This window comes from Aplidium turbinatum, chromosome 12 (assembly GCF_918807975.1).
Source record: "Aplidium turbinatum chromosome 12, kaAplTurb1.1, whole genome shotgun sequence".
Classification (NCBI taxonomy): domain Eukaryota; kingdom Metazoa; phylum Chordata; class Ascidiacea; order Aplousobranchia; family Polyclinidae; genus Aplidium; species Aplidium turbinatum.
The window spans coordinates 17,265,589-17,289,567 of NC_137483.1; the positions used below are offsets into that span (position 1 = coordinate 17,265,589).

Consider the following 23,979-nt stretch of genomic DNA (forward strand, 5'->3'; position numbering starts at 1 on the left):
CGGCGTATACGTACATTTCTGCAAACTTGGTTCACATGAGAGCAGCATGTGACCAATGACCATTCCAAACTATTGAGAGCTGTAATATAAACCAACGTTAACTAAATATATAATTGTTCACCTGCACATCTTTAACTTTACTAAGCTGAAAATGTTGTCTTCTGGTGCAAAGCAATATTTTAAAGTTGGCTTGGCTTTTTTAGTTCTATGCAAGGTTGCCACATTTGCGTATTTTATGCCAGACATTTGATGCAAAGCTTGAATTTTTATTTCTTTCAACGACTTGAATTTCAATTCTTCCAACGCTCATTGTATGTAAATTTGTAACAGTAGATAGCCCATTTAGTGAGCTTTTAAACCGACGGCATCCAAAGTGGCTCTCTGTGACCTTTGTGCATTTGCAGTTTGTGTATTATTTTGTTGTTTTTGTTGTGGATATGGACAACTTTGTCTGACGCAAATAAATAATAAAAAAATAAAATATGATGCTGTCAGTCTATCAGACATAAACAATTTCTTGATCTTTGCATTTGCAACGCTCGTTATACAAGTGCTCATAAGATTTTATGTCACTTTTCAACAATAGAAGTACTGATCCACACACTTTCTATCAACATTTTCAGTTATTAGATTCTTTCAATACTCAATGTTTTAGGCCTTTTGGAATCAAGGACATTATACACACAGTTATTTTGGCGTGAAATGTCACTCAGTATTTTGGGCTACTTTCAATTTGCTTTTCTTTATATTAGGTTGAAATTTTATTTAAGCTTTAGGAAACAATCTCTGTTTCTTCAATTCTACAAAGTTGGGAAATGCAAAAGCAAAAACACACTGGTTCAGAAAGTGTGTTTAATCCACCCTCTTGGTAAGCAAATTAAATTAAGTTGCTGCTGGGAATAGTGGACATTTTGTTTTGCAGTGCATTTTCTGAATTGTCTAACCCAAGTTCATCAGCTTAATTTGTATTAGAACATATGAGCAGGCATGACTTTAGAACTGACTTTACACACTTTTTGTATCATATTTTATATTGAACCATAGGCATACGAAGCCGAGCAACGTTATCAAGTTTAACATATTTAAAGATTATTATATTTACAAAAAAACACAAACCTACGCAACTGTTTTTTTGTAAATATAATAATCTTTAAATATGTTAAACTTGATAACGTTGCTCGGCTTCGTATGCCTATGGTTCAACAAGACAAACTCTCTACCGAAGCTGTATATTTGATATTGTTCAACAACACCATGCTGTAATTTTGCAGTTAATTTTAACATTATGATAAATGTTAAAAAGCATTGAACATCAGCAAACCATTTTACTTATTTATATTCTAACAAGTTTTTGTTGGCCTATACGACTTGTTGGTTCCTGCAATATTGTGAAACCATCCTTTACTAATAGGTCTATAACTTATGGTAAGCACACACTTATGGTAATTAAAATAAAGTTATAAAAACTATTTTAACATTGTCACAGTATTTCACACAGTTTTCACAGTTGTGTGGTGTAGACCTACAGTGTAGGCCTAATAATTTTTAGCTAGTGGTCATCAGTTTAGTTGCACTTGTTTTATAAGTTACTTGCAGAATAACTATCTACAGATTGTCATTTGATATCTAGAGCAGATCAGTGATATTCGTTGCAAGTCAAAGCCAAAAAAGTAGGTTTCAGAAGCAAGGAAGTGTGGGATGCAATCAGTACAGTTAAGAAAATCTTTTTTGTAATGTATTTAAGCATTTTATTAAAATAATAATAAAATATAGGTGTTGTAACCATTTAAAAAGTAGTTTGGAATAAGTTTTTAAAGTGAAAGATGTAAAAAGAGACTCATAGAAAAGTAAATTCAAATGATTGAAAGCAATCAGAGCTAGCTTGTATGTAGAAAGTAAAAGCTGAATTGATGCATTCAATGAATAAAAGTTTATCAATAGCCGAAACCATACCGACTTCTAGATGAATTATGCGAAACATATTTTACTATTTCTTTGTCAAATTTTATGGACTTTTATAATTCTTTTGTTTATCAAAATGTACCATACTGTATGGATAATTATTTTAGAATATTGTCAGTTGTGCTTTGCTCAATTGAGGAGAAACTGTGTTATAATATATTGTATATATTCAACTTTAAATTTATGTTCATTCTGATAGGTGCGTGTCTGGTTTCAAGCAAATATATAAAGTAAATATAGACATTGAAAAAGTGCATTATAACATTTGACTATGTTGTTTGTTTGCAGTAACCCATTTCCTGCCCCCCAAAGTCCCAAAACCCACTACTTTCCATCAAATGTTGAATTTCAATCAAATGACCCACAGCACATCTTATTAACGTATGATTGCTTTCTATCTATGAGTGATAGTCAAAAGCAGGTGTAGTTTTGCATCTCCAAGGGTAAAGTCTCTAATAACTCAAACTGAACAGCTTATACAGTGGTGCTTTTCAAATTGTTTAGCTTGTAAAATCCAGCATTGTTAAATAGTTAGTGTAATTTGTGTATGAAAAGCATGTTTGATTGGAGGATTTTAGAAGATGTAATTGTAAATTATAATTTTTGATTTAGTTACTTTGTGCAAAAAAGATGTATTTTTTTCATGTGGCACATCTATCATAGCCTATACATTTCATGTATTGCAAAAAATGATTATATTGTGACACTGCAGACCAGAGAAGCCATACACACCATCTGTAAAAGACAACAGTTGCTACTCCCCATTGAATTATTCTTTTTGCGAAGAAGATAAAAAAAGCTTCCCTGAAAAATTGCAGGTAAAGTAAACCATTGTTATATTTTAGGAGAGTTGTTGAAATTTGCACCTTATTGAAAATGTTTCACATCAGGTGTACTTTCGATCAGACAATTTGTTTTACTCATAACTAGGGCAAGTTTTTATTGACCTAAAAATTCAATAAAATTGACTTTAAATTGAATAAAATTGACTATTGACCTAACAAAAATGTGCCTAAATCAACCATTGTTTCTTGCATGCTGCTTGAATGAAAGGAAATATATAATTCAATGAAAATACATTGAAATTCTTAACATAATATATTAGGCATGACTGAAGGCTATATAAGCACTCTATGCAGGCAACTAGCTCCACAGTGAACATCACATTCACTGAGAACAAGAGTTGAAATGTGACATAATGTTCTGTTCAGTAGGTCATAGCCAGGCTTGTCCATGGGAATGGGATTCCCACGGGAATCCCATGGGAAATGTCCCATGGGATGGGATGGAATGGGACAGCACGAATTGCATTTCCCATGGGACAGTAGCTAGGCATTTTTATTTAAAAATATTTTAGACAGATTGTCAGAAATTCTTCTTGCAAAACTTTAAAATTAATACGATATGTTATGCTTGAATTGCTTTCATAGTTTACTTCACAATCATACAACACTCAAGTCCGAAAGCCATGTGGCCTGGTGTAAGGTGCTGCAGTCTGACAGAAAAATAGAAGACATGGTCAAGTCAGTTACTCAGAAGAAAAGGAATGTAGACATCAACAAATGGGCCAATAGCTGGATCGCTTTTTCTAAGTCTGTTGTTGCAACTGTGATTTCATTCAAGGATGGAGGAACCATTTTAAAAGTAGGTGGGCCCAGAGGCGCAACAGTCAAAGTCAATCCAACTTCTGGGGGCGAAGCCCCCCAGACCCCCCTTAGCATTACTGCATTTCAAATACTTTATATCATTTATACATTTTAGAGAACACACGTACGTGTCGAAAACGTTTGAGTTCATTTTAGTTCTGTTATATTTTTTGTGTGTAATAAAGTTAAAGCCGCTAAGGTTACTATGTTTTATTTCTCTGTGCTTTATAGTGCTGTACAAAATATGGCGATGAACACACAAATAAAAAAGAAATAGTACACACACAGTTATAATACAACCTGGGATAAATAATCTGCAGCATTATACAGTAGGCTGTGCGCATATGTAACGGCCGCAGCACCAATATGCAAATATAATACTGGCATCAACAATGCACAGCTAATTACCACAAAGTTTCAATGCCAGGAGTACCGGTACTGGAATATACTCATATTTAACAGTTAGCAAAGTTATCAGGGAGTAACAGCCTGCAGTATTATGTACATACACAACAGCTGCACCACCAATATACAAATATAATAGGCCTACTGGTATCAAACAACAACAAGGTTCCTTCAACTGTCAATATATAGGTGACTGCTACTGTATTACACTTGAAATTTTTTCTTAAAAAAGTTAATAATACGATCATTGAAAGCAATAAATTCTTGGCAAATTGAGGTGAAATCAACCTGATCGATCAAGTTTTTGTTAATGTGTTCAACTGTTCATCCTATGGTTCAAGTGCTCTTCGGTTAATTTACTTTTTAAGTAATTTTTCACCAGTCTGTGATATGAAAAAGACCTTTTTGCAGTAGCATTAAACATAGGGATTTTCAGGTAAAACTGTATCAGTTTTGATAGATTTATGTAAATGTTTTATCTATTTTAACAGCTTGAGTTCGTTTTCGAGAGAATTAACATCAATATCCCCATCTAGCTTGGTTTAAGTGCCTTCTTTTAGGGACAAAGTTGCAGCTAAAATTACTTTCTTTATAGGCCTATCACAATAAAACTGCAGATTATTTTGGTCAAGTTATTTGCTACTTTTTCAAAACTATTTGTCTTTCAAAAGTGCGTGGGCCAGGCCCACCCAGAAAATAAAGTAGGTGGGCCCAGGCCCACGAGGCCCACGTGGTTCCTCCATCCCTGATTTCATTCATATAGGATTTAAATCTTTCATCTGAATCATCTGATGTATGTGAAGTAGCAGGAACTGTAGAACAAAATCCAACAAGTGACTTTGACTTACTTTTTGTTCCTCCACCAAACAAAGCACTTAAATTTGCTACCCCTATAATGAGCAATTGCATTGAGGAGGAAGTCAACACATTTCAAAAATTACGGCAACCAAGTTCACAACCATTAGATTATTGGAAAAATGAACACAGGTTTCCACTGCTAAAAGCTGGTGCGAAAATTGTGTTGGCCATACCAGTGTCATCGGCAGCGGTAGAGCGCTTATTTAGTGCAGCAGGATTGTTGTTGAGTAAGTTACGAAAGCGGATGTTACCTGCTGTTGTTATAAACTCTGTGTATAGCAGATTTGCTTGTAACAAGAAAATGGTTGAGAAACTATCCGAACTAACTATCACTATCAGAAGCAGTTGAAGTGGAAGAGCAGGAAATTGAAAATTTGCTGAATGAGCACAGTGACTCGGAATATGAGTGCCAATGATAATGAATTGTCATAGATAGACAACTTTTCTGAACTTTAAAGTTAACAAAGTCAATAAATTTTGTCGTTTTGTATCTCTTTTTGTACATTTATTCCTATCTAGTACACATTAGACTTAAATTTCCATAAATTTAATAACATTTATTGAATTGTATTTTGATGGGAATCCCATGGGATGGGATGGGACGGGACAGGCATGAATTGCTATGGGATGGGATGGGACAGAAAAAAATGTCCCATAGACAAGCCTGGTCATAGCCCAAAGAAGGGCTGTAATAATTTCTTCCTAGTGCAGTGTAATGTTCATACTCATGAAAGAAATCAAGGGCTATAGTCGAAAGGGGTGCCACTTCTCAATCGACAGCACGTCTTTCATTGTCTTGCCAAAGACACAGCCACATGCTCTTGAGCGGTGTCGAACAGGCACTCATGTAACTTTCTGGTCTTTCTATGTCCATTATTCCGGAAATGTTGTCATTGTTTTGCATTGTTTTTAATGTTAAGAAGCTAAATGAAGCACAAATTGACATTGATGAACAAAAAGTTGTTGATGAACAAAAAGTTATTAGTATCAGGATTTTTCCACATTTGAAAGAAAACATTTGGATTGGACATGTCAATTACATAAAATTGACCAAACCATAAAACTTGACTTTTTATTGACCTATCAAATTAAGATTTTGAAACCTACTCCATACGTCCAGAACTCTTAATTAAAACCACACAGCGATAAGTTACTAAAAAAGTTTGACTTTGTTGACTTTACTTACCTTGCTCATATCCATTTTGTGTCTAAGCTATATGTTGTACTGTGATGTATTGCTCCCTTCTTTAAGCAACGAAGATGAAAATTTTTGTTGAATATGCTTTGAAGATATTGTGATGTTGTTTCAACAACCAGCTTGGTTTAACTTATTCGTCATTTTGTCTGTTGATTTTGAAAACAAAAAACATGGTTCTTTTTTTCCAACTTTGACGGCATCACCAATTAATAATAATATAATAAACGTATTCTCTTTAGCATAGTTGTGATACAGAAGCACTGTTTCGACGTACAATCATAAAAAACACTTATTTGCACAGTTTTAAAATGCCGTATTGTAGTTTTCCAAACAATCTTGCTGGTATTTTACTTTCAGGTTGAAAACGATTCAACTTCTGTATTTTCTGATAAGTTATCTGGTTCTTATGTGGAGAGATGGCCCACTTCCGAACGTGAACCAGCGTCTGCTCATACATCAAGTTCAAAATATCGTACAGACACTCCGACCAGTGAGAAAAAATAGCATCTTCTTCAAAGTATTATTTGTTTAACAATCCATTTGAATGACCTTTGAATTACTTAATACGGTACTAATTTTGTTTAATTTGTTATCTCCTTTTCAACAGAACACAATTCATTGAATTCTTACTTGTAGTGTTTTCGTTTGATGAAGCATAATTTCGTACTTACTCTGAGTTACTTGGCCGGTATCTGCCATGTTGCTTGTGCTGAAATAAACTACTGAGAACTAAGTAACAATTAAGAACTATAAAATGGCTAATTTTTGTAGTTTTGCTGTGTTTTTGTTTTTTTCGCTAAGAATATTTGTAGCAAAGCAAATATTCTGATTTGTTTGCTTTTACAATTTTGACATTTGACACTGGAGTCAAATTTTGAAGTAAGTTAAAAAGTTTTATCGGTCATATCTATGATCTAAGGCTCAGATTTTCCAAAAAAAACTCTATTGTAATAGTTGACAACATTTTATGAAACAATATGTTTGCTTCTTGCTTGCACATTTTACAGGCACCCCGTCAAAGCTTTTGGATTATTTACTTCTAAAAAAGCATTGGGAATCTCTTGTTTGTTGGGAATTTAAGCTTAATGCAGTCATTTAAGTTAATCCAACTGGTAGATAAAAAAAAGTCAATACTGTTAGCGCGTTATTGAAAACCTTGCTATTACACTCGAAACCGCTGATCCCGGGCGTCTAACCGACCGCTTCACCCCAGTGGCGGATCTTGAGGAGTCAGCTAAAAAACATTAAAAAATATATAATTTTTTCTTTCTTTTTACACAGTTTTTTGTTCGCTTCACTTGCACATTTGTTCTCACCGAGAGCACAGAACACTCGTGTTTTACTGTAATTATATAGTGGTTTTAAGGAGTATATTTTTATGTGACCTTAAAAACTAAGGACTAAGGAGGTAGTGCAATCTTCTGAAGTAAAACTTGTCAGTTTTTTTTTGTGGTTGCAAGCTTTCCAGACTTCCTACCAGACTATTTGCTTCGTTGGACTTTCGTTTTTACATTGTTCATTTTTTCATATAAATTTTGCTTCGTAGCAACTCAGATGCCCTCAAAAAATTTTGTAGGTCTGCTGTTGCTTACATGAATGTGCTAAACTTTGTCAAAAAATGAAAATCGATTAAAATTATTTTGTGGTCATGAAAAAAATACGAATTTTTTTCCTTGGTACGAAAATTTTGCTAAAACTTTGATGCCCTTCTTTAAAGTTTGTTTAGATCTGCTACTGCCCCATGCACTTCATTTAGACGCTATTCAGATGGCCACGCAGTCACATCCTTGCGTGCGTTCTGACGCCATCACGCAGTCACATCCCTCCGTGCGTTCTTTTGCCATTACGCAGTCACATTCCTGCGTGCGTTGTGACGCCGTCACGCAGTCACATTCCTGCGTGCGTTCTGACGCCGTCACGCAGTCGCATTCCTGCGTGCGTTCTGACGCCGTCACGCAGTCACATTCCTGCGTGCGTTCTGACGCCGTCACGCAGTCACATTCCTGCGTGCGTTCTGACGCCGTCACGCAGTCACATTCCTGCGTGCGTTCTGACGCCGTCACGCAGTCACATCCCTGCGTGTGTTCTGACGCCATCACGGCGTAGCTAGCTCTTTGAAGTGGTTCACCTGTCTTGTTATCACTTTTTAGTTTCTGTCGAGCCATTAAGTTTGGAATCTAATAAAGTAGAAAGCATCAGTCTTGGCAACAACCAGTTGGAATTACATAGCGGCGACTTCATGAAACCTAAAATGTCTTCCACCCAGCGGTCTTCAACACCAGCAACCAGTCTTTCAGCGTGAGTTCTTCCGACTTCTACCGTACGTGACTTTAAATCTGCTTTGAATGACAGCTTGAAAACATCATTCACAATTCAAAATAGCTTGCTGAATGAGATGGTCAGTTTTTTCAGAAACTTTCAAAGGTGTTTTCACGAAAAGGACCGGTTGAAACCGTGGCACCTTTAAAATCAAAGGCACATGTTCTCTTTGCATTCACCGCATTCAAACAGCGGTTCAACTGCATGCCAAAAATTTGTATTGTCAAGGAATCAGTGATGAATACACGACTTAATGCTGCAGTCTGATTGACGTGAGCAATGAGCGTGAATGGCGTGATTCCTAGGCCGCAAGGCTCAAATGCCGCAATATGGGTCTTGCGGCGTAGGGATCGCGTCATACAGACTGCAGCGTTAAGTCATGCACCGATCAGAGATTGTCAACTGAGTTGACTTTAGTCCAAGAATTCTGCCTAGAAAAGCTATGAGAAGGAATCCATAATCTTACAAACAATACTTAGCGTTCTTTACTTTTATAATCTGTTAACAGATTGGTAAATAGATTTCGTTACGGTCAACCGCTCCCCCCTGAAGAAAGGAAAAGAATTAATTCCGCCAGCAGCACCCGCTCTCTCCTCTCATCTGGTGATGGCTCAAGCAAATCTGGTGCGGGAAGCAGACAATTTGCTTGGCAAACGCATGGCTCGACATCGATTTCATCAAAGAAATCGTCATCAGAAACCAGTATGTATTTTATACAATTTCCTTGCTTATAAACGTCAAAGTGTCAAACCACAAATTGGTGGCGCAGTGTTTTTCAAAAAGCAAATATATACTGTAGTCCTATTGAACAGTCGGCTGCGTGGCTGAGTAGTGGAAAAAGAACGAAATATTGATAGAACGTCGGTTCGACACCCTTCCAGAGCATGCGGCTGTGTCTCGTCATATACACTTTGACATGCCAAAAATAAGGGTAGCGGATTACTCGAAGACTATATATATCCATTCACTGCTTTCCTGTTGTCTGTTGTGCCGCATCTGTGATCGCAGTGCACGGTATGTTGTCGCAATAGGCACAAAATAAAACCGTGATTATTGTTTATTGCAGAAGCCACAGGTATATCTGTCCCCAGCTTATCGGGTAAAGAAACCACCACATCTTCACATAACGATAGCTTTGCAGAACTTCATGACCGAGTTGAAAGAATTCTCAAGGACAGGTAAATGATAAAAAAATCTTTACAACCAGCCTTATGTTATGGAATGGCCAGTTCGGCGAGTCCGATTTGGAGAATCCGATTCGGCGAGTTCCCCATTCGGCGACAGCCTTTTTCGGCGAGTTCCCTAATCGGCAATTTTTTGAAAATCCAACGACGCCTTCTGTTTATTTAGAGAATTTAGTATTTTATTCCACAATATCGTTTCTTTTGCATTCCGACAAAGAAAAATAAATTAAAATGAAATTTAGCGAAAAATGTTTGAACTATTAAATTGAAATGTTTGCTCACATGAAATTGACATGTATCCTACGTCATCCACCTTCTTTGCATCATGTTTATGTCATTCGTCATGTCATTCATTTTTTAAATAAGCTATTTGTTGATTTTATATGATACAGTGTTTTAAATATATTTTACATCAAAACAACCTTTTTCACAAAACGATGCTGTAACTCAAAACAGTCAAAGAATTTTTGATGTTAACAAAACTTTTTAATGTAGTGAAAAGGCAATTACATTGTTTTAACGTCGCGAGACGTTGAAATCGTGTACAAAAGGGAACCTTTGCTGACCAGGTATAAGTTGTACCTGAGAAACATTTACAAAAGCCATTCGATTTGTTCAAAGAACCTATTTAGCCTAACAGTTCATATTTTCATTGATTCAATGTCTGAATATTGAATAATATTCAATCGTTGGATTTACAGAAGGCGTCGTTGGATTTTCAAACAATCGCCGAATAGGGAACTCGCCGAATAGTAGCAGACCCCTTGAGTTGATTTTTTTAACGGGGTGTGCTTTTTATATGTGTAGGAATTGTTGATATATAATGCGGAAAATAACTAATTAATTGATTTTTCTATTTATTATAGGAATGAAAGATTTTTCTTGACTGTTTTCTGTAGGTGTGTTTGATAGTAAGTTATTTCAGGAAGCGTACTATTGCGAAATAGGTCATTGTACCTTGTTTGTTTGTTTTTTTTCTGTAAGAATGCACTGGATGGTTTGGTTTTGAAACTTTATCCTCGGAATGACAAAGCCTTGATAGGTTATTCCTGGTAGTTTCGTATACTTGTAGAATGTAGAGGCTTTTGACGCAGGGCTGGTTATCGAGATTGACGGAGTGGAAGTTTTCTGATTGTTGAAATGTTGTTGCCGGGGAATTATTCCATCGATTTGATGCCACGGAATGGAGAGCAGTCCTTAGAATACGTTGCTCAAGCGCACATCTCGAGACTTGAACATATATTAACAGTATCCGAAAAAAAAAACTAATAGTAATAACAGCTACCATTATAGGTGTAGTTACAAACAAATTCTAATATCCCTTGCAGCACATCAACCTTAAACAGCCAGCACCCCAGTGAGCTATCATCTCTCAACTCGTTTTCATCCTCAAAGCCACCGTCATATCCCTCAAACCAAAGTACTTCTGACTTCCTGACCGGCAGCCTTCAGTCTTCCAGTATGTTCATTATAAAGTTGTTTTTTAGTCATTGTTGAGGGTTGTTGGTTTGACACGATCCGCGCTTAATCATTTAGACTCCGATCAACATGTTCTTAAATTGATTTGACAATTTTAAACATGACTTACTTGCCGATTTCTCGATAGCCGCATTAATTTATCAAACTGGTTTGTGTTTGAGTAGTGTTTGCAAAACAAACGATGCCTGAGGTATTAACACGTGAAGTCTTCCCCGAACTTAATGATAGACATGAACAATGGACATGAAGTTGAAAGTCACTCGTGACTGGAAACTGATTGCGACTTCTAGAAGAAGGATACCTAGCTTTCTTGAGCTCTGGGGTTGTTTTTTTATTGTCGCTTCCAGGGTTACGCCTTTTCGTTGAAGATTTGGATTTTGTGGGCGGAAAGGCAAGGAAGCCAATTTTAGGCTTGCCTTTGGGTGTCCTGCCAAACACACAACCGCATGCTCTTGAGCGGTATCGGACCGACCCCCTGTCGAGTGTTTGGTTATTGTTATTCATGTACAGTATAATAACAAATCATCATCAACCAATTCCGATTATGCAGGCCTTGAATTAATACTGATGTCGAGGATGTGAGGTAGCTGTCGAGAACGAATTATACCTTTTCATTCCTCAAATGATATTATTTACGCCTTATGCTGAATTCCAATTGGTACCGTAGCTCGTGATGATCTGAACTGGCGTTAGCTATTGCGTTCAAACGTGCACTGTGGACATTTATCAGGACTTTTAACTTACAGAGCTTTCTTCTACCTTGCTGGGGTCGACACTTCCTCACGGTTCACTTTATTCGAGGCCATCAGCATCAAATGATGTTGATTCCTCCGGGACATCATTACCTCAACCCAACCAAACAGCTCCGAAGCCTGAATCGCAGGATCAGTTTCCCGACCACGCTGTGCCTCAGCCAACCCCACAACTCAGACATTATCCCGAGCTCCGGCCTGGCAGTATGTTGTGCTGAATTGGCGTTACGAAATTCGGAAGGATTTCTTGTACTTAAGTTTTTGTTTTAGTTCAAAACAGCAGAAAGTAAACCAGACAAGTTCATTTTGTTGAGGCTGCAAGGTAAATTTCAACAAAATTCCAGCACGGCAAAGAACTGGAAAAAGGTGGCGAGGCCTTGTACGGTTTATAACCCGCATACAATTTGCAAAACTTATGGCTAGTGAAGTGCAACGCAACTAAATCGGCCACTAAATGTCCTGTGTTCGGTATTGATAAGGGTTTTACAAAATGTGCCTGGTCCACCCACTCCATCAAATTTCACAAGATCACTTTTTGTCTTTCAGACTCTGCCCCATATCAAGAACAGCTTCCTTCTGTTCCCACCAACATCCCATTTAAGAATGACATTCTCCAACAATGGAGATTAAGAAGGAAAATGGAATCCGCACGAATGGCTTCATCTGCTCATCATCATCAAAAAAATATCAATGCTCCTGCAGGTAAATTGAAGTTAGTCTCTCACAAATTGTGCTTATAAATTCGTTGTTGGCTTTGTAAAATTAAAGGGTTAAACATCTCAGAGAGTGAAAATTCTTGCCACAACTCAGGAAAAGAAAATTCTTCTAATAATTCAGGACGTGAAATTTCTTTAAGTGCAATTTGTTCTCGATTGTTTGTTTTTTGTGCCGCGTGCGCTGCTGTGAATTCATTTTGTTTCACCAGAAGAAAAAAAAAAAAACAGAAGAAAGGAGCATCATTGAAAGAAAATTTATTCGTTTAAATATGGTAACATCCAATGTAAATATTATCCAGTGTCTGCCCAATGGAGAACTGAGTTGAAAGCTCGAGGTCCGGACGAGAGATTTCCTCCTGCTGAGAGACCGTTTGATTCTTCTCGTGTTCCTCATCACTCCAACGCTCCAACAATTTCTAGGGAAACCCGAAGTGTTGGAATCTCCGCTGTTCCTGGAGTTTCTGCTCACACACAAACTTCTCCTTCTTCATCAATAAATTCAGATGATCTTTCTACAACACCAACATCCATAGATCCTGCTTCATCAAAGAGATTGCAAAAAGATGCGGAAATTTCACTTCACAAGTAAGTATTATTATCCAACTCAAACCTTTTAGTTTTTCAAAATACTTGAATTGGAAAAATGGTTAAAACTCCTGCGAAGGACGTCCGACACATGTCGTGGTGTGAGTCAATGCTTTAAGGAGATCATGAATTAACTCCCTTGTCTTCCCGTTCACTTCATGCAAATCTTTGCCAGGAAGCCTGGACACGACAAAAAGTTAATTTTTTGTGATGACTTCTTTCGAAGGCCTGAATTATATCTCTATTTCTAAAAATGCTAATGCACGCGAAGTAGTGTTTTTTTTCTTTCCTTTCTGAAATTACGTTTTGCGTTTTGTACACCTTTACACGTTTTGCAGAGTGACTGTAATCCAGGGGACTGCAGATCCAACCACCGAACCTCCATCGCCACCAAGCGTACACAGCAACCATGCCAGCACTGACACTTGGAGTGACCTGCATTCGTCCAGAAATAACGATACACTAAGTCAAACTTCAGCTTCAAAATTCGTCGAGTAAGAATGGTCTTGTTCGGGCAAACAGAGAGAGAATCGTCTGTTGCGAGACTAGTACGGTACAATTATACACAATACGAATAAAATAACACCATAGCAATCTTGATACCCCAACAGACAGGAAGCAGCGAAAGACTATATCAGTCATCGAGTCAGCTGCTTCCCTGTATTTAATGTGACAAATGTCAAGCATCGGCAAATTACGTTGAAACAAGATATGATGTCCAGTAAAAATGATAGAAAAAAAGTCATGTGCTGCTGCGATCCTGAAGTGAAGTCCTGTGGGTTTTATTCAAATATAAACTTTTTTTCGGGTGTTTAAAAATAATAAAGAACAAAAGAAAACTTTTGAAATCAATAAACTCTTATAGCAAATAATATGAAACCAAGGAACTTTCAGAAATAATTAATTAAACTACCATTCAACGTTTTATAGGCAGAGAAAACTTTTTCTCGAACCGTAGAAAATTTCATTATCAGATCACCGCTTCAATGCGTGATGGAAATCTACAGATAAATCTGCATCAGGCATTGCAGAGTGCAAAAAACAGTGTTGCAGAACGCGTTTTCGAATATTAAATTCTCATCAGTGCAACTACGTTTATGAACGCAATAACAACGGTTAAATTTAAACTCAATACAATACATTACAAACATTATAAGGACATATTCTCAGTGTTCAATTGAATATTAATAAATCCAGAGACATCAGAAAATCACATCTTATAGCAATAAAATCACATCTTAAATCTTATAGAAAAGGCGTTTAAACTTCAGTGCAACCAACAAGAGTTCAAGCCCATAAATAGTACAAACAAAAACATTTTCAGTACAGTATTGCAAATATAATCGCAATTTAAAAAAGGTATACCGGTATTTGTTCTGTTATAACAGGGGTGGGCAAACTTTTTGTACTCAGGGCCACATTTGAAAAAATGTTGCAGCCGGGGGGCCGCACACTCTCATTACAAAGTAGGAAAATTTACCCGGTGTGTAAATAAACGCATATTCATATTAAACACAATTTTTGTATTTCACACTCAGTTACGTTTAAAGCTATGCAATCATCATCACAAAAGTTAATGAGACTTGTGCAACTGTTCACAGTTTTTTACAATCTTCTGCAAATTGAGAGCAAGTTTTCTGGTAGATATCCTCATAACATCATGCAAGTTGGTGTCTGTCAGCAAAGACCTGTTCTTCGACTTGTTTATTTTTAAACAAGAAAATGCTTGTTCGCATATGTATGTGGATCCAAAACAGTGTCAAAAACTTAGCAGCAAAGTTTTTTAAGTTTGTCAGACAATGACTTGTAAAAGTCAGGCAGTTAATCTGACTTAAACTTCTCTTTCAAGTTATTATTTGCTTGCAAGTCCAGCAGTTCCAACTGTAAATCCTCAGGAGCCGAATAAACTTCTGTAGTAAATGGAGAGCTGAGCATATTAAACTGCGGTTCCAGGTTCTTTAAGTCTTGGAACCTTCTGCCGAATTCGATAGCCAAGGTATCCAACTGAACTTTATACTTTGTTGCAAGTTCACCAGAAATGTTTGCTTCTTTCAGCAAAGGAATGTGACAAAACCTGTTGTTACCAGCTTGTCTGAGGAACAATGACAGCTTCATTTGGAATGATTTACATAACGTGGACGTACATCTCGTGTGAAAATAAACCATTGCCCTCAAGTTTTACATTCAATTCGTTCAACTTTTCCATGATATCTATGGCAAACCTGAAGTCCAACCTCCACTCTTCATCAACTATGTTGGTACTAAAATCACATTGAATGCTTTTCATTTCCAGGAACATCACGATTTTTTCTCTTAGCTCCCACACTCTCCTCAATACTTTGCCCAGGCTCAGCCAGCGTACATGGTTGTGGTAGAGGACATCCAAATGTTCAGATTTCTAAATCTGCCAGCAATGCCCGAAACTGCCTGTGGTTAAGCCTCCTGGCTCTGATAAGATTGACAATTGAATCAGTAACGTGCTTAATGTTCAGTGCACCTTTACACAAGTGCCAGCGGGCCGCATAAAATGGTCTCGCGGGCTTGCATTGATTCAACGTCCGCAGACGTTGAATCAACGTAAAAATAACGGATTTTGTTGTTGGGTGGTTATTAAATTAAAATTCCTGAAAGATTATGTTTATGATTTCAACCGGTGTGTGTATTGTTTTTTTTTTCTGCAGGAAAGAAATGGAAGGGAAAATTTCTTCACCCACAACTACTGTTGTTAAGCAGGTTGGTTTTATTGCCCAAATGCATGTTTAATGTTTAAGTGAAAAAAGCGAAGAGGAAATCGCCATTCTCAGTCCAATGATTTATTGATGCGGCACAATGTGCTGTGAAGTAATGTCTGCAAGCTTAGCTGCGCCGCTACGTTTTGAGTCAAAATATTCATATATTTCGATGATTCGGTAAGTTCTACAGACTTATAGTCAATGCAATGAACGACCGCTTTTTAGTAGCAGTTTTTTTTAAATACTCAGCTGCATTTTTGTGAGTCTTTAAAGGTTGTTGGCGCCAGATTGTTCGATGCAACAGCAGATTCACCCACCATCAGCCAACAATATGATGGTTCTTTCCAATCAACGAGTGATGAGCACAGCAGCTCTCAGCATGGTTCGTTTCAAGGTATTTTGACAACTTTCCCAACGTGTTAACTGGTTTCATCCGATGCCATCTGCTTTTGACTTTTTCTCCTTGAAACAAACTCTTTTTGATTTTATTATACTGTGTACGTTTCAGTAAGATACTTTCAATAGTGACCATGTCATCAAGTATTTACCTTCAATTTCATGTCCTCAGTTTTGTGCTGCACTTTCAATGAGTGTAACGGTATTGCAGATGACAAGCATCTTTCAACCTTCTCACCACAACGCGGTGAAGAAGCAGAAGTTGGTTCTCAAGTCAAGTCGTCAGCGATGAAATCGGATCCGGAGACCATGTTAAAGAAACTACTGGACAGTGGGTGGTTTTGACGCTAGCGTTGTAATAACATTAGATTGTGTCGTGTGTTTGAAAATAATATTGAAGTTTGTAACGGTTACGTTTAAGTTTTGTAAACCAACTCAGCTGACGAAAGGAGCACTTATCCACTAGCAGTCGGCGTAGTTTCAGATAGCGAATTTTTACCACCATCAAAAAGTATAGCCCATTGTGTTACAGGCAGGGTTGGTTGATTTAAATCAAATGATTTAAATCATTGATTTAAATCAAGCAATAAAAATCAAAAAAATCAATTAAAAAAATCAAATGATTTTTTATTTGCTAAAATAAAAATAAATACATCAACAAACGTTTCTCTGCTTCTCTGTTATACAAAAGTTATATTTAAATACTTAAGGCTATAGACTATGCATGTTTTGAAAGGCAACTTAGTTTACTTGGCAGTTCACAAACAGTGTTGTTCACTAAACATAGTTTTTGAGCGAGTTTTTTCCACTTTTGGTTTGGTTCAATCAGAAGATCGAAATCGATTGGGCACTGCAAAAGCTGTCAAGGTTGTATTTATGTACAAACTTCTCAATGCAAAATAAACTGCAATTTTGTGTTATCTGAACTTTTATTGTTTTGGTATGGTACGTCGGTAACATAATTATATTACACAGTTAAACTTTCTTTGCAAAAAGTCTGGTTGTAGGCTATGCATCAGTTGAGCAAAAAAGCAAAGTAATGTGTGCTCAAACGTAAGGAAAGATCTTAGTGTAGTGAGATGACAGTCTGAGACGTACCTCAATCTCGATATTCACACAGTGGCGTAGCCAGAAAAAATTTTGGGGGTGGGCCAAATATTTGATGAATTGAAGAGAACGATAAAATGTTTGATTTAAGACATCGCCACCTGATGTGCAGTGGCGCATCCTGGTGGGTTAAGCAAGGGAAGCAATAAAGCTGGTGGGGGTTAGAGCGTGCCGAAGGCACGCGTATTCTAGGGGGGTCCGGGGGCATGCTCCCCTGGAAAATTTTTGCAAAATTACACTTAAATAATGGATTATAACGCTTTCTGGAAACACTTTCAGGGTAATATTTGTATGAAACTTATTAGCAGATAAACAGCTATTAACTTATTAAAGGTAGCTCTTATCTACACACAAACGGGCAAAAACTGCGGCTAAAATTAGAGAACACAAAAAACTCAGTTACACAAAAACCCTACAGAGTAAGCGATTCTGAAATTGCTTCCACAGATTAGTTAAAAGAAGCGTAAATCGCGTAAACTTTGCGCGATTTACGATTTGCAAAATTTATTGGTGTCGTTCTGTGTGTCTAAAACAATTCCTGGGGGGTGTTAATAGCCAGATGTCTTGGAAAACAATATAAATTTATACAAATTATATTATATTTTCAACAAAGGGTTCAACTTCGGAATCCAAACTTTGAAAATTTGGGGGGGGCCGTGGCCCCGTTGGCCCCCCCCCCTGGCTACTCCTATGTATGCACATTATGATTTAGTATAAAGCAACATATCACACCTACTTAAAAATATGTGCAATAGACAGGCTAGCCTACAATATGATAATAAAAATGATTAAACACTTGCAAAGCAAAGCCTTTCAATCAATCAAGGGTTAAAAATAATTCTGCTATCTTACTAAAATGATCTCTTCCCCCAAGTAGACTCGACGCTTTTTTATACAAAAAAAATCAAAAAAATCTGATTTAAATCAAAAAAATCTGATTTAAATCAAAAAAATCTGATTTAAATCAAAAAAATCCGATTTTTTTAAAAAAATCATGATTTTTTCCAACCCTGGTTACAGGTGTAATTTGAGAGATAGCAACCCTGTGTTTAACAAGGGTGGCTTGGGAGGAACCTCATATTTTAATTATGAAGACTTGTACGCTTGCAATTTGAAATAACTTTTAATGCTGCCTGTTGCGAACACATAGCCTACCTCAGGCCTAGGGATGGGCAAAATAGAATACCGAATATAGAATAACCGGTTGTAGAGCCAAACCGGTTTCAAAACGCAAATGAAATCGGATAATTGAAACCGCTTTAGCGATCGACTTCGTACTAGTCCGTTTGGTCGTAACGAATTCGCTGCAGCGAAAATAGAATTGTTTATCGATTTAGTGCGATGCGGCGTAGGAAAAACGCACGAGTTTCATTGTTCACAAGAGATCTTTCTTGTCAAGCGCTTTGTAGTCCTCACAGTCTTGCGGAAGTGTGGCACGAAACAGCTTAATCCACTTTCAGGATTTTTCTCTATTTCGGTACCACAAACCTAAGTTGTTTCTGGTAGAATACAAGGCTCGACTTGCCTTCTCTGAGCAACATCGTAAGCTCCCACTCTCGCATGTAAGTCGTGAGGACTAGCGGGCCCTCTCCCGCACTGGGGACCCCTAGCGCTCAGAACAGGGGGTAACGAACCTTTTTGTGGTCGCCGGCCACTTTGTCAATTACGCAAGAGTTATTGGGCAGCACAACTTGGCGCTTGTCAAAATTCTATGACGTCATAGATTGGAATCGACCAAAAATACAAGGTGAAGTTGGTGAATAGTGTTTTAACAACTTTGCCTTTTGTAGCTTTCCTATTTTCTAACTTTAAACCTTGAAAGTTAGTGTTTTGGGCAAGAAAATAGCAAAGGAAAGGTGTACCAGTGAATGCATAAAACAGCTTTGAGATGTCTTTAATGCATGAGCGATTGTCAAATCGTTTTGCGGGCCTCACAAAACTCTTTGTCGGGCCGCAGGTTCGTCACCTCTGGCTTAGAACAAAACAGGGCACTCTACCTTTGCGTGTCTCGGGCAAACCCAGCAGCCCTCATCAGACACTGGTGGTGGTGGGGTGTTATGTGGCACAAAACAGCTAAATCCGTTTTCGGGATTTTGCTCTGTTTAGGTACCACGAACCTAGGTTGTTTCTGGTAGAACACAAGGGTCGACTTGCCTTCGCTGAGCAACCCAACATCGGAAGCTCCCACTCTCCTATGTGGGGCAACGTCGACCACAGGGTGTGAGGATTAGCGACCCTCCCCCGCAGAAGTATGTATGGGTAGTTGGCTTTGTCTTAGCTTTTACCACCAGTATGCCAGTACAGTGACATGGGCGACTTGTTGAGCTGTGGGATTGAAGATGCTACATGCAGTAGTGAAGATGAATCAGCAAATTTGGCTTCCCCACCTTCAGAAATAGATATGCCTATCTCACGTTGTTGAAAGCATCCACTACATCTGTTGAAAACGCCCTTGTTTGGAGGAAAGCAAACAAAAACCAATTTTCTTGTTTATATCAGTTAGTTTCAAAATATTTTTGTGTACCTGCTACATCTGCTTCTTCAGAGAGATGTTTTTCAAGTGCAGGTTTAACTGCCACCAAGTTGAGATCTTGTTTGACTGGTGAAAATTTAGAAAGCCTCAATTTGTTACACTGTGATAAGCAATTTTTGTGATGTTCATTGTTTTTGTATAGTCATAAAAATCATTAAAATGTGTCGATGGTAAAAACTGTTAATTATTCTAGAATAGATATCTGTATTCTATATTCGGTTTCAGTATTCTAGAATATTCTAGAATAGCTAATTATTCTATTTTGCCCATCCCTACTCAGGCCCGTAGTTATACATTTTAGCTTGGGGGGGCTCAAAAGCTGTTGCGAAGTAAAAGGCTATGCACCAGTGGCGGCTCGTGACTTGGCCATGGGGGTACTGTAAATGATGATGTTAAATATGACGTCATAAAGTGACAGGCGCGAGCCTTCTAGGGGGGTCTGGGGGCATGCCCCCCCAGAAAATTTTGCACTTTTATATGTTCTAAAATGCCTTTCCTGGTGTTTTCAGAACAAAAAATAAAAATTTTAAGCAGTTGAAAATGTGGATTTTTGAACTTTGAAACAAAGAGCACGAGGGATCAGTATCGAGCACGAGGGATCAGAGAGAGAAAGCGAAAAATTAATGAATGTCATCACGGAGGTTGAAGATACTTTATTTCAAGAGCTCTGTGCCCCTGAAAAGAGCGATGTTGGTGCAGTGGACCTCACTAAAAGATTTAGGCTATATATGCTAAACCATCACAGCACGCTTAGATTAGTGATACCTTTCAGAGTAAACGTTTTCAAGGCATGTTTTTGAAATACAACACACCACTACCATCCAGCGCGGCTGTGGAACGCATGTTTTCGCTTGAAAAGGACATTAGGCATTGCCCCCCCAAGCCCCCCGGCAATTACGGGCCTGGCCTACCTACGGCGGCAGTTAATGAGTTTCTGTTCTACGGAAAATTACACTCACTCTGAACGGTTGCGCTGGTGATACAAAAGTGAATTCATTCCTAAATATTTGAGAACCCGCTCTGCCAGATTAAGTAGCCTGCGCCAATGTGATAAGTTGATCATTTGGCTATCAATTTCCATGTTTGATTGATTGATTGAATCTTTATCCTCGGACTGGGAAAGCTTCTTGCAGAGCTTAATCCTGGCAGTTCCGCATACTTGTAGAGGCTTTGAATCACTGACGCAGGCCCGGTCACCGAGATTGACAGAGTGAAGTTTCCGATTGTTGAAGTCTTGTTGCCGGGGAACTATTCCATCCATTAGATGCCGCTGAATGGAGAGCAGTCCTTAACGTGAGTTGCTCAAGCGCACACCCCGAGAGTCGAACCAGCGCCGCTTGATCTTGAAGCTTCTTCGTTCCAGAAGTGACGCGCTAACCAATTGAGCTATCGGAAACGAATTTGTATCTATTTTCAGCGATCGAGCATGAAGACATTGATTTCCCGGACGATTCTGTTCTTGCGTCGCTTCGTCAACAGCGGGAAAAGTATCTGATACATTTAAGGTAAAACCTACAAGAAAATAACTAAGCAAAAAATCGCATCGTACGGTGTGGCGAAAAAGTAATCATTAAATCAAGGATCAAATGTATAGTTATGTTGTAGAAAAAAGTTTTGTGAATTTGTATTGTACGAATAATCTGAATAGGCCCATACTTCCTGCCTCTAATGCATGATATTGATTATTGATGCATGTTCAGAGATATCGAAGAAAAGCTGGAGCTATTGGAACAGAATAAACAATTTGAAGATGATGACATAACTGTGCATGAAACGTGAAGTTTTGATGTTAGGCTACCTGTAGAGTGTGCATGCGATATGTAGGGTAGCAAGTAACAAACGCGCAACATATCTTCGCTTCTATTTTTTTCCAGACCCCTGCTATTTTCAGGGCCGGATTTAGCTGATGGGGGGCCCGGAGCACTTTTACATCGGGGAGCCCCCCGTGCAAAAAAAAAACTACGTCTACAGTAGCATTAATCCTGCACTGCACAGCATTTTGCAGAAACTTCAAAGGCTAAAAAAAAAAAAACACAAAATCACATTTTTTCCACGTCGGGGGGCCCCTTTCAAAAGGGGGGCCCGGAGCAATTGCACCCTCTGCCCCCCCCTAAATCCGGGCCTGGCTATATTAGGCTATGGCAAGTGATGTTGTTTTGCTTTTTTTGCTTTGATGGTCGGAAGTAAAAAACAATTTGCAAGACGAAATCTTATTGACAATTGTCCAAATAAAGAAACCAATTTTCGGGCAAGATGCATTTTCTTGTCATTGGAACTTACTATTGTTGTCCACCGCGCAGTGTGCACGGAAATCAGCATAAAACCAATACTGTAAATTGTTTTAAAATTCCCATGTCTTTGTCTGGCAACACTTTTTTAATTTTCATTTGGCAACGTTATTATTTCTATCACGATGCAAAGTTTGCAAGTATTGTGTGAAAGGTTTCAGTTTTCAAGAACTATTCAACATCATTTCATTCAAAAGCTGTGATTATATCAAGTTGACTAAACTTTTTAGGGTAGGCTGTTATAGGTTGCCGGTAGTGGCAAGAATATAATATATTATAGGCTACCTCTCTTATAAAAAGAGTGATTTTTGTACAGCCGAGTTGTGTTTTGAATGAAAGCTATTTTAGTGTGAAATGTGATATAACTTGTAAGGTGTTCGGAGATAGGAAGGATGTCATGTGTATTAATCAGATACAGAAAAATTAGCATTGTATAGGAATCGGCATTAAATAAAAGGCAACTCAGATGAGCCAATTCGGTTTAGTCCCCACTAGTGGAGATGGCCAAGTTTTTCCCTAAAGCGATTACCTTCACCCCTATTCTCCATATCTTCCTCCTTCAGTCCGACTTTGCCTGATTCTCTACCTATTATTTTTGGGCGTCCTTGTTTCATTTGCCTTTAAGGTCCATACCATCTTACTCCATTTTCCACTGCAAGTTGTTCAATAGTCTTCTTCATATCTATCAGTTCTTCAGTCTTTTTTCTGGTTTTTACCCCGCACAGGCTTTTGCCTTTTCCGTTTTTCTCAGAATAGCCGTTCACACTCTTAATAGGCCATCTGTTTCGATGCTGTACAATATTGCAAGCAGTAGGCTACACAGCTCCGATAGCCTTTCCTTTTTATTTTAACAAAACCTTTTTCCCGTGTCTCATTTCCTTCGGATTGTATTGTATAACCTATCTATTTTGTGACTCGTGCAAGGCCTGGCGCGTTGCCCTTGAAATAGCTTTGCCCGTGGTAGGATTTTTTTGTGAAGTTTTCTTTGTCTGCCTTGCTCTTTGCTATGAGCTAAACGCATCAAGACGTGTTCCCCTCACGACCATCAGCACTCTTGATAACGCACCATGGCCGATCTTCATAGCAACTGTCCATACAAATCTTAAATATATCAGCTAAAGCAGTGGTTCCCAACCTGGGGGTAAATTACCCCCGGGGGTAATTTGCCTGTTTTCAGGGGGTAACGAGACCCGATTTAGAAACAGTGACGAAAGTGAAGGTTGTGAACTTTATAAAAGCGAAAGAATTGAACAGACGTCTTTTTTGGAACTGTGCAAGGAGATGGGAAAAATATACGAAGCATTATTGTACCACACAAAAGTACGATGGCTGTCTCGTGGCAAAATGATAACCCGCCTGGTCGAACTTCGTGAAGCTGTCCATGTTTTTCTGATAGAAAAGAAGTTCGACTTGGCTGAATATTTCCCTAACAAACAGTGGATTTCTCAGCTGTGCTAAATGGCTGATATCTTTGGTAAATTGAACCAAGTAGTGCAGGCCCTTAGGGGCAAAAATGAGCATCTTTAGGCTAAACGTGTTACACGTTGTTTTTTTGCTTTTTTTTGTAGTTGATGAATCTAACTTCAATTTTAGTGGGTGCCACAACTTTTTGGGTCACGTGATCACCCCCAAATCGGGGATTCCCCCAAGTCAATTTTGAGCTCTTTTCACGGCATTTTTATGCAATTAGATACGTTATTTTTTTACATTTGGACTGACTGCCACTACAAAATACACGAGATAAAAATGACACAAAATTATGTTATTAATGACGTCATTGTGACGTCATGTATTAATTTTTTGCTTGTTTTTTTCTTAT

At 38.0% G+C, this 23,979-nt stretch overlaps 1 protein-coding gene across 3 annotated transcripts; it reads left to right on the plus strand.

The window, feature by feature from the left end:
* Positions 1-752: 752 nt before the first annotated feature.
* LOC145780881 (uncharacterized) lies at positions 753-22,589 on the plus strand. Of its 3 annotated transcripts, none has more exons than XR_014290679.1 (18): positions 753-868; positions 2,251-2,343; positions 2,675-2,780; positions 6,427-6,559; positions 8,220-8,367; positions 8,897-9,090; positions 9,455-9,566; positions 10,901-11,031; positions 11,798-12,007; positions 12,350-12,505; positions 12,819-13,104; positions 13,443-13,598; positions 15,786-15,837; positions 16,110-16,230; positions 16,444-16,563; positions 21,290-21,377; positions 21,573-21,752; positions 21,998-22,589. XR_014290679.1 is itself a non-coding variant. In XM_082592533.1 (18 exons), exons 2-18 carry the CDS (start codon positions 1,699-1,701, stop codon positions 21,649-21,651), a joined length of 2,199 nt encoding a protein of 732 aa, XP_082448659.1. In that variant the 5' UTR covers positions 754-868; positions 1,612-1,698; the 3' UTR covers positions 21,652-21,982. The 3 variants fall into 3 exon arrangements, 2 of the variants coding, with proteins under 2 accessions (XP_082448658.1, XP_082448659.1); XM_082592533.1 differs by lacking the exon at positions 21,998-22,589 and adding an exon at positions 1,612-1,712 and having other exon boundaries at positions 754-868; positions 21,573-21,982; XM_082592532.1 differs by lacking the exon at positions 21,998-22,589 and having other exon boundaries at positions 21,573-21,982.
* Positions 22,590-23,979: the final 1,390 nt, after the last annotated feature.

Bases quoted from the DNA above. Each gene is read 5' to 3' on its own strand.
- LOC145780881 (XM_082592532.1), top strand. From the start codon at position 816: ATGCAAAAGCAAAAACACACTGGTTCAGAAAGTGTGTTTAATCCACCC. The intron at 11,032-11,797 runs GTATGTTCATTA...TTTAACTTACAG, and splicing joins CGGCAGCCTTCAGTCTTCCA to AGCTTTCTTCTACCTTGCTG. The intron at 12,008-12,349 runs GTATGTTGTGCT...TTTGTCTTTCAG, and splicing joins TCCCGAGCTCCGGCCTGGCA to ACTCTGCCCCATATCAAGAA.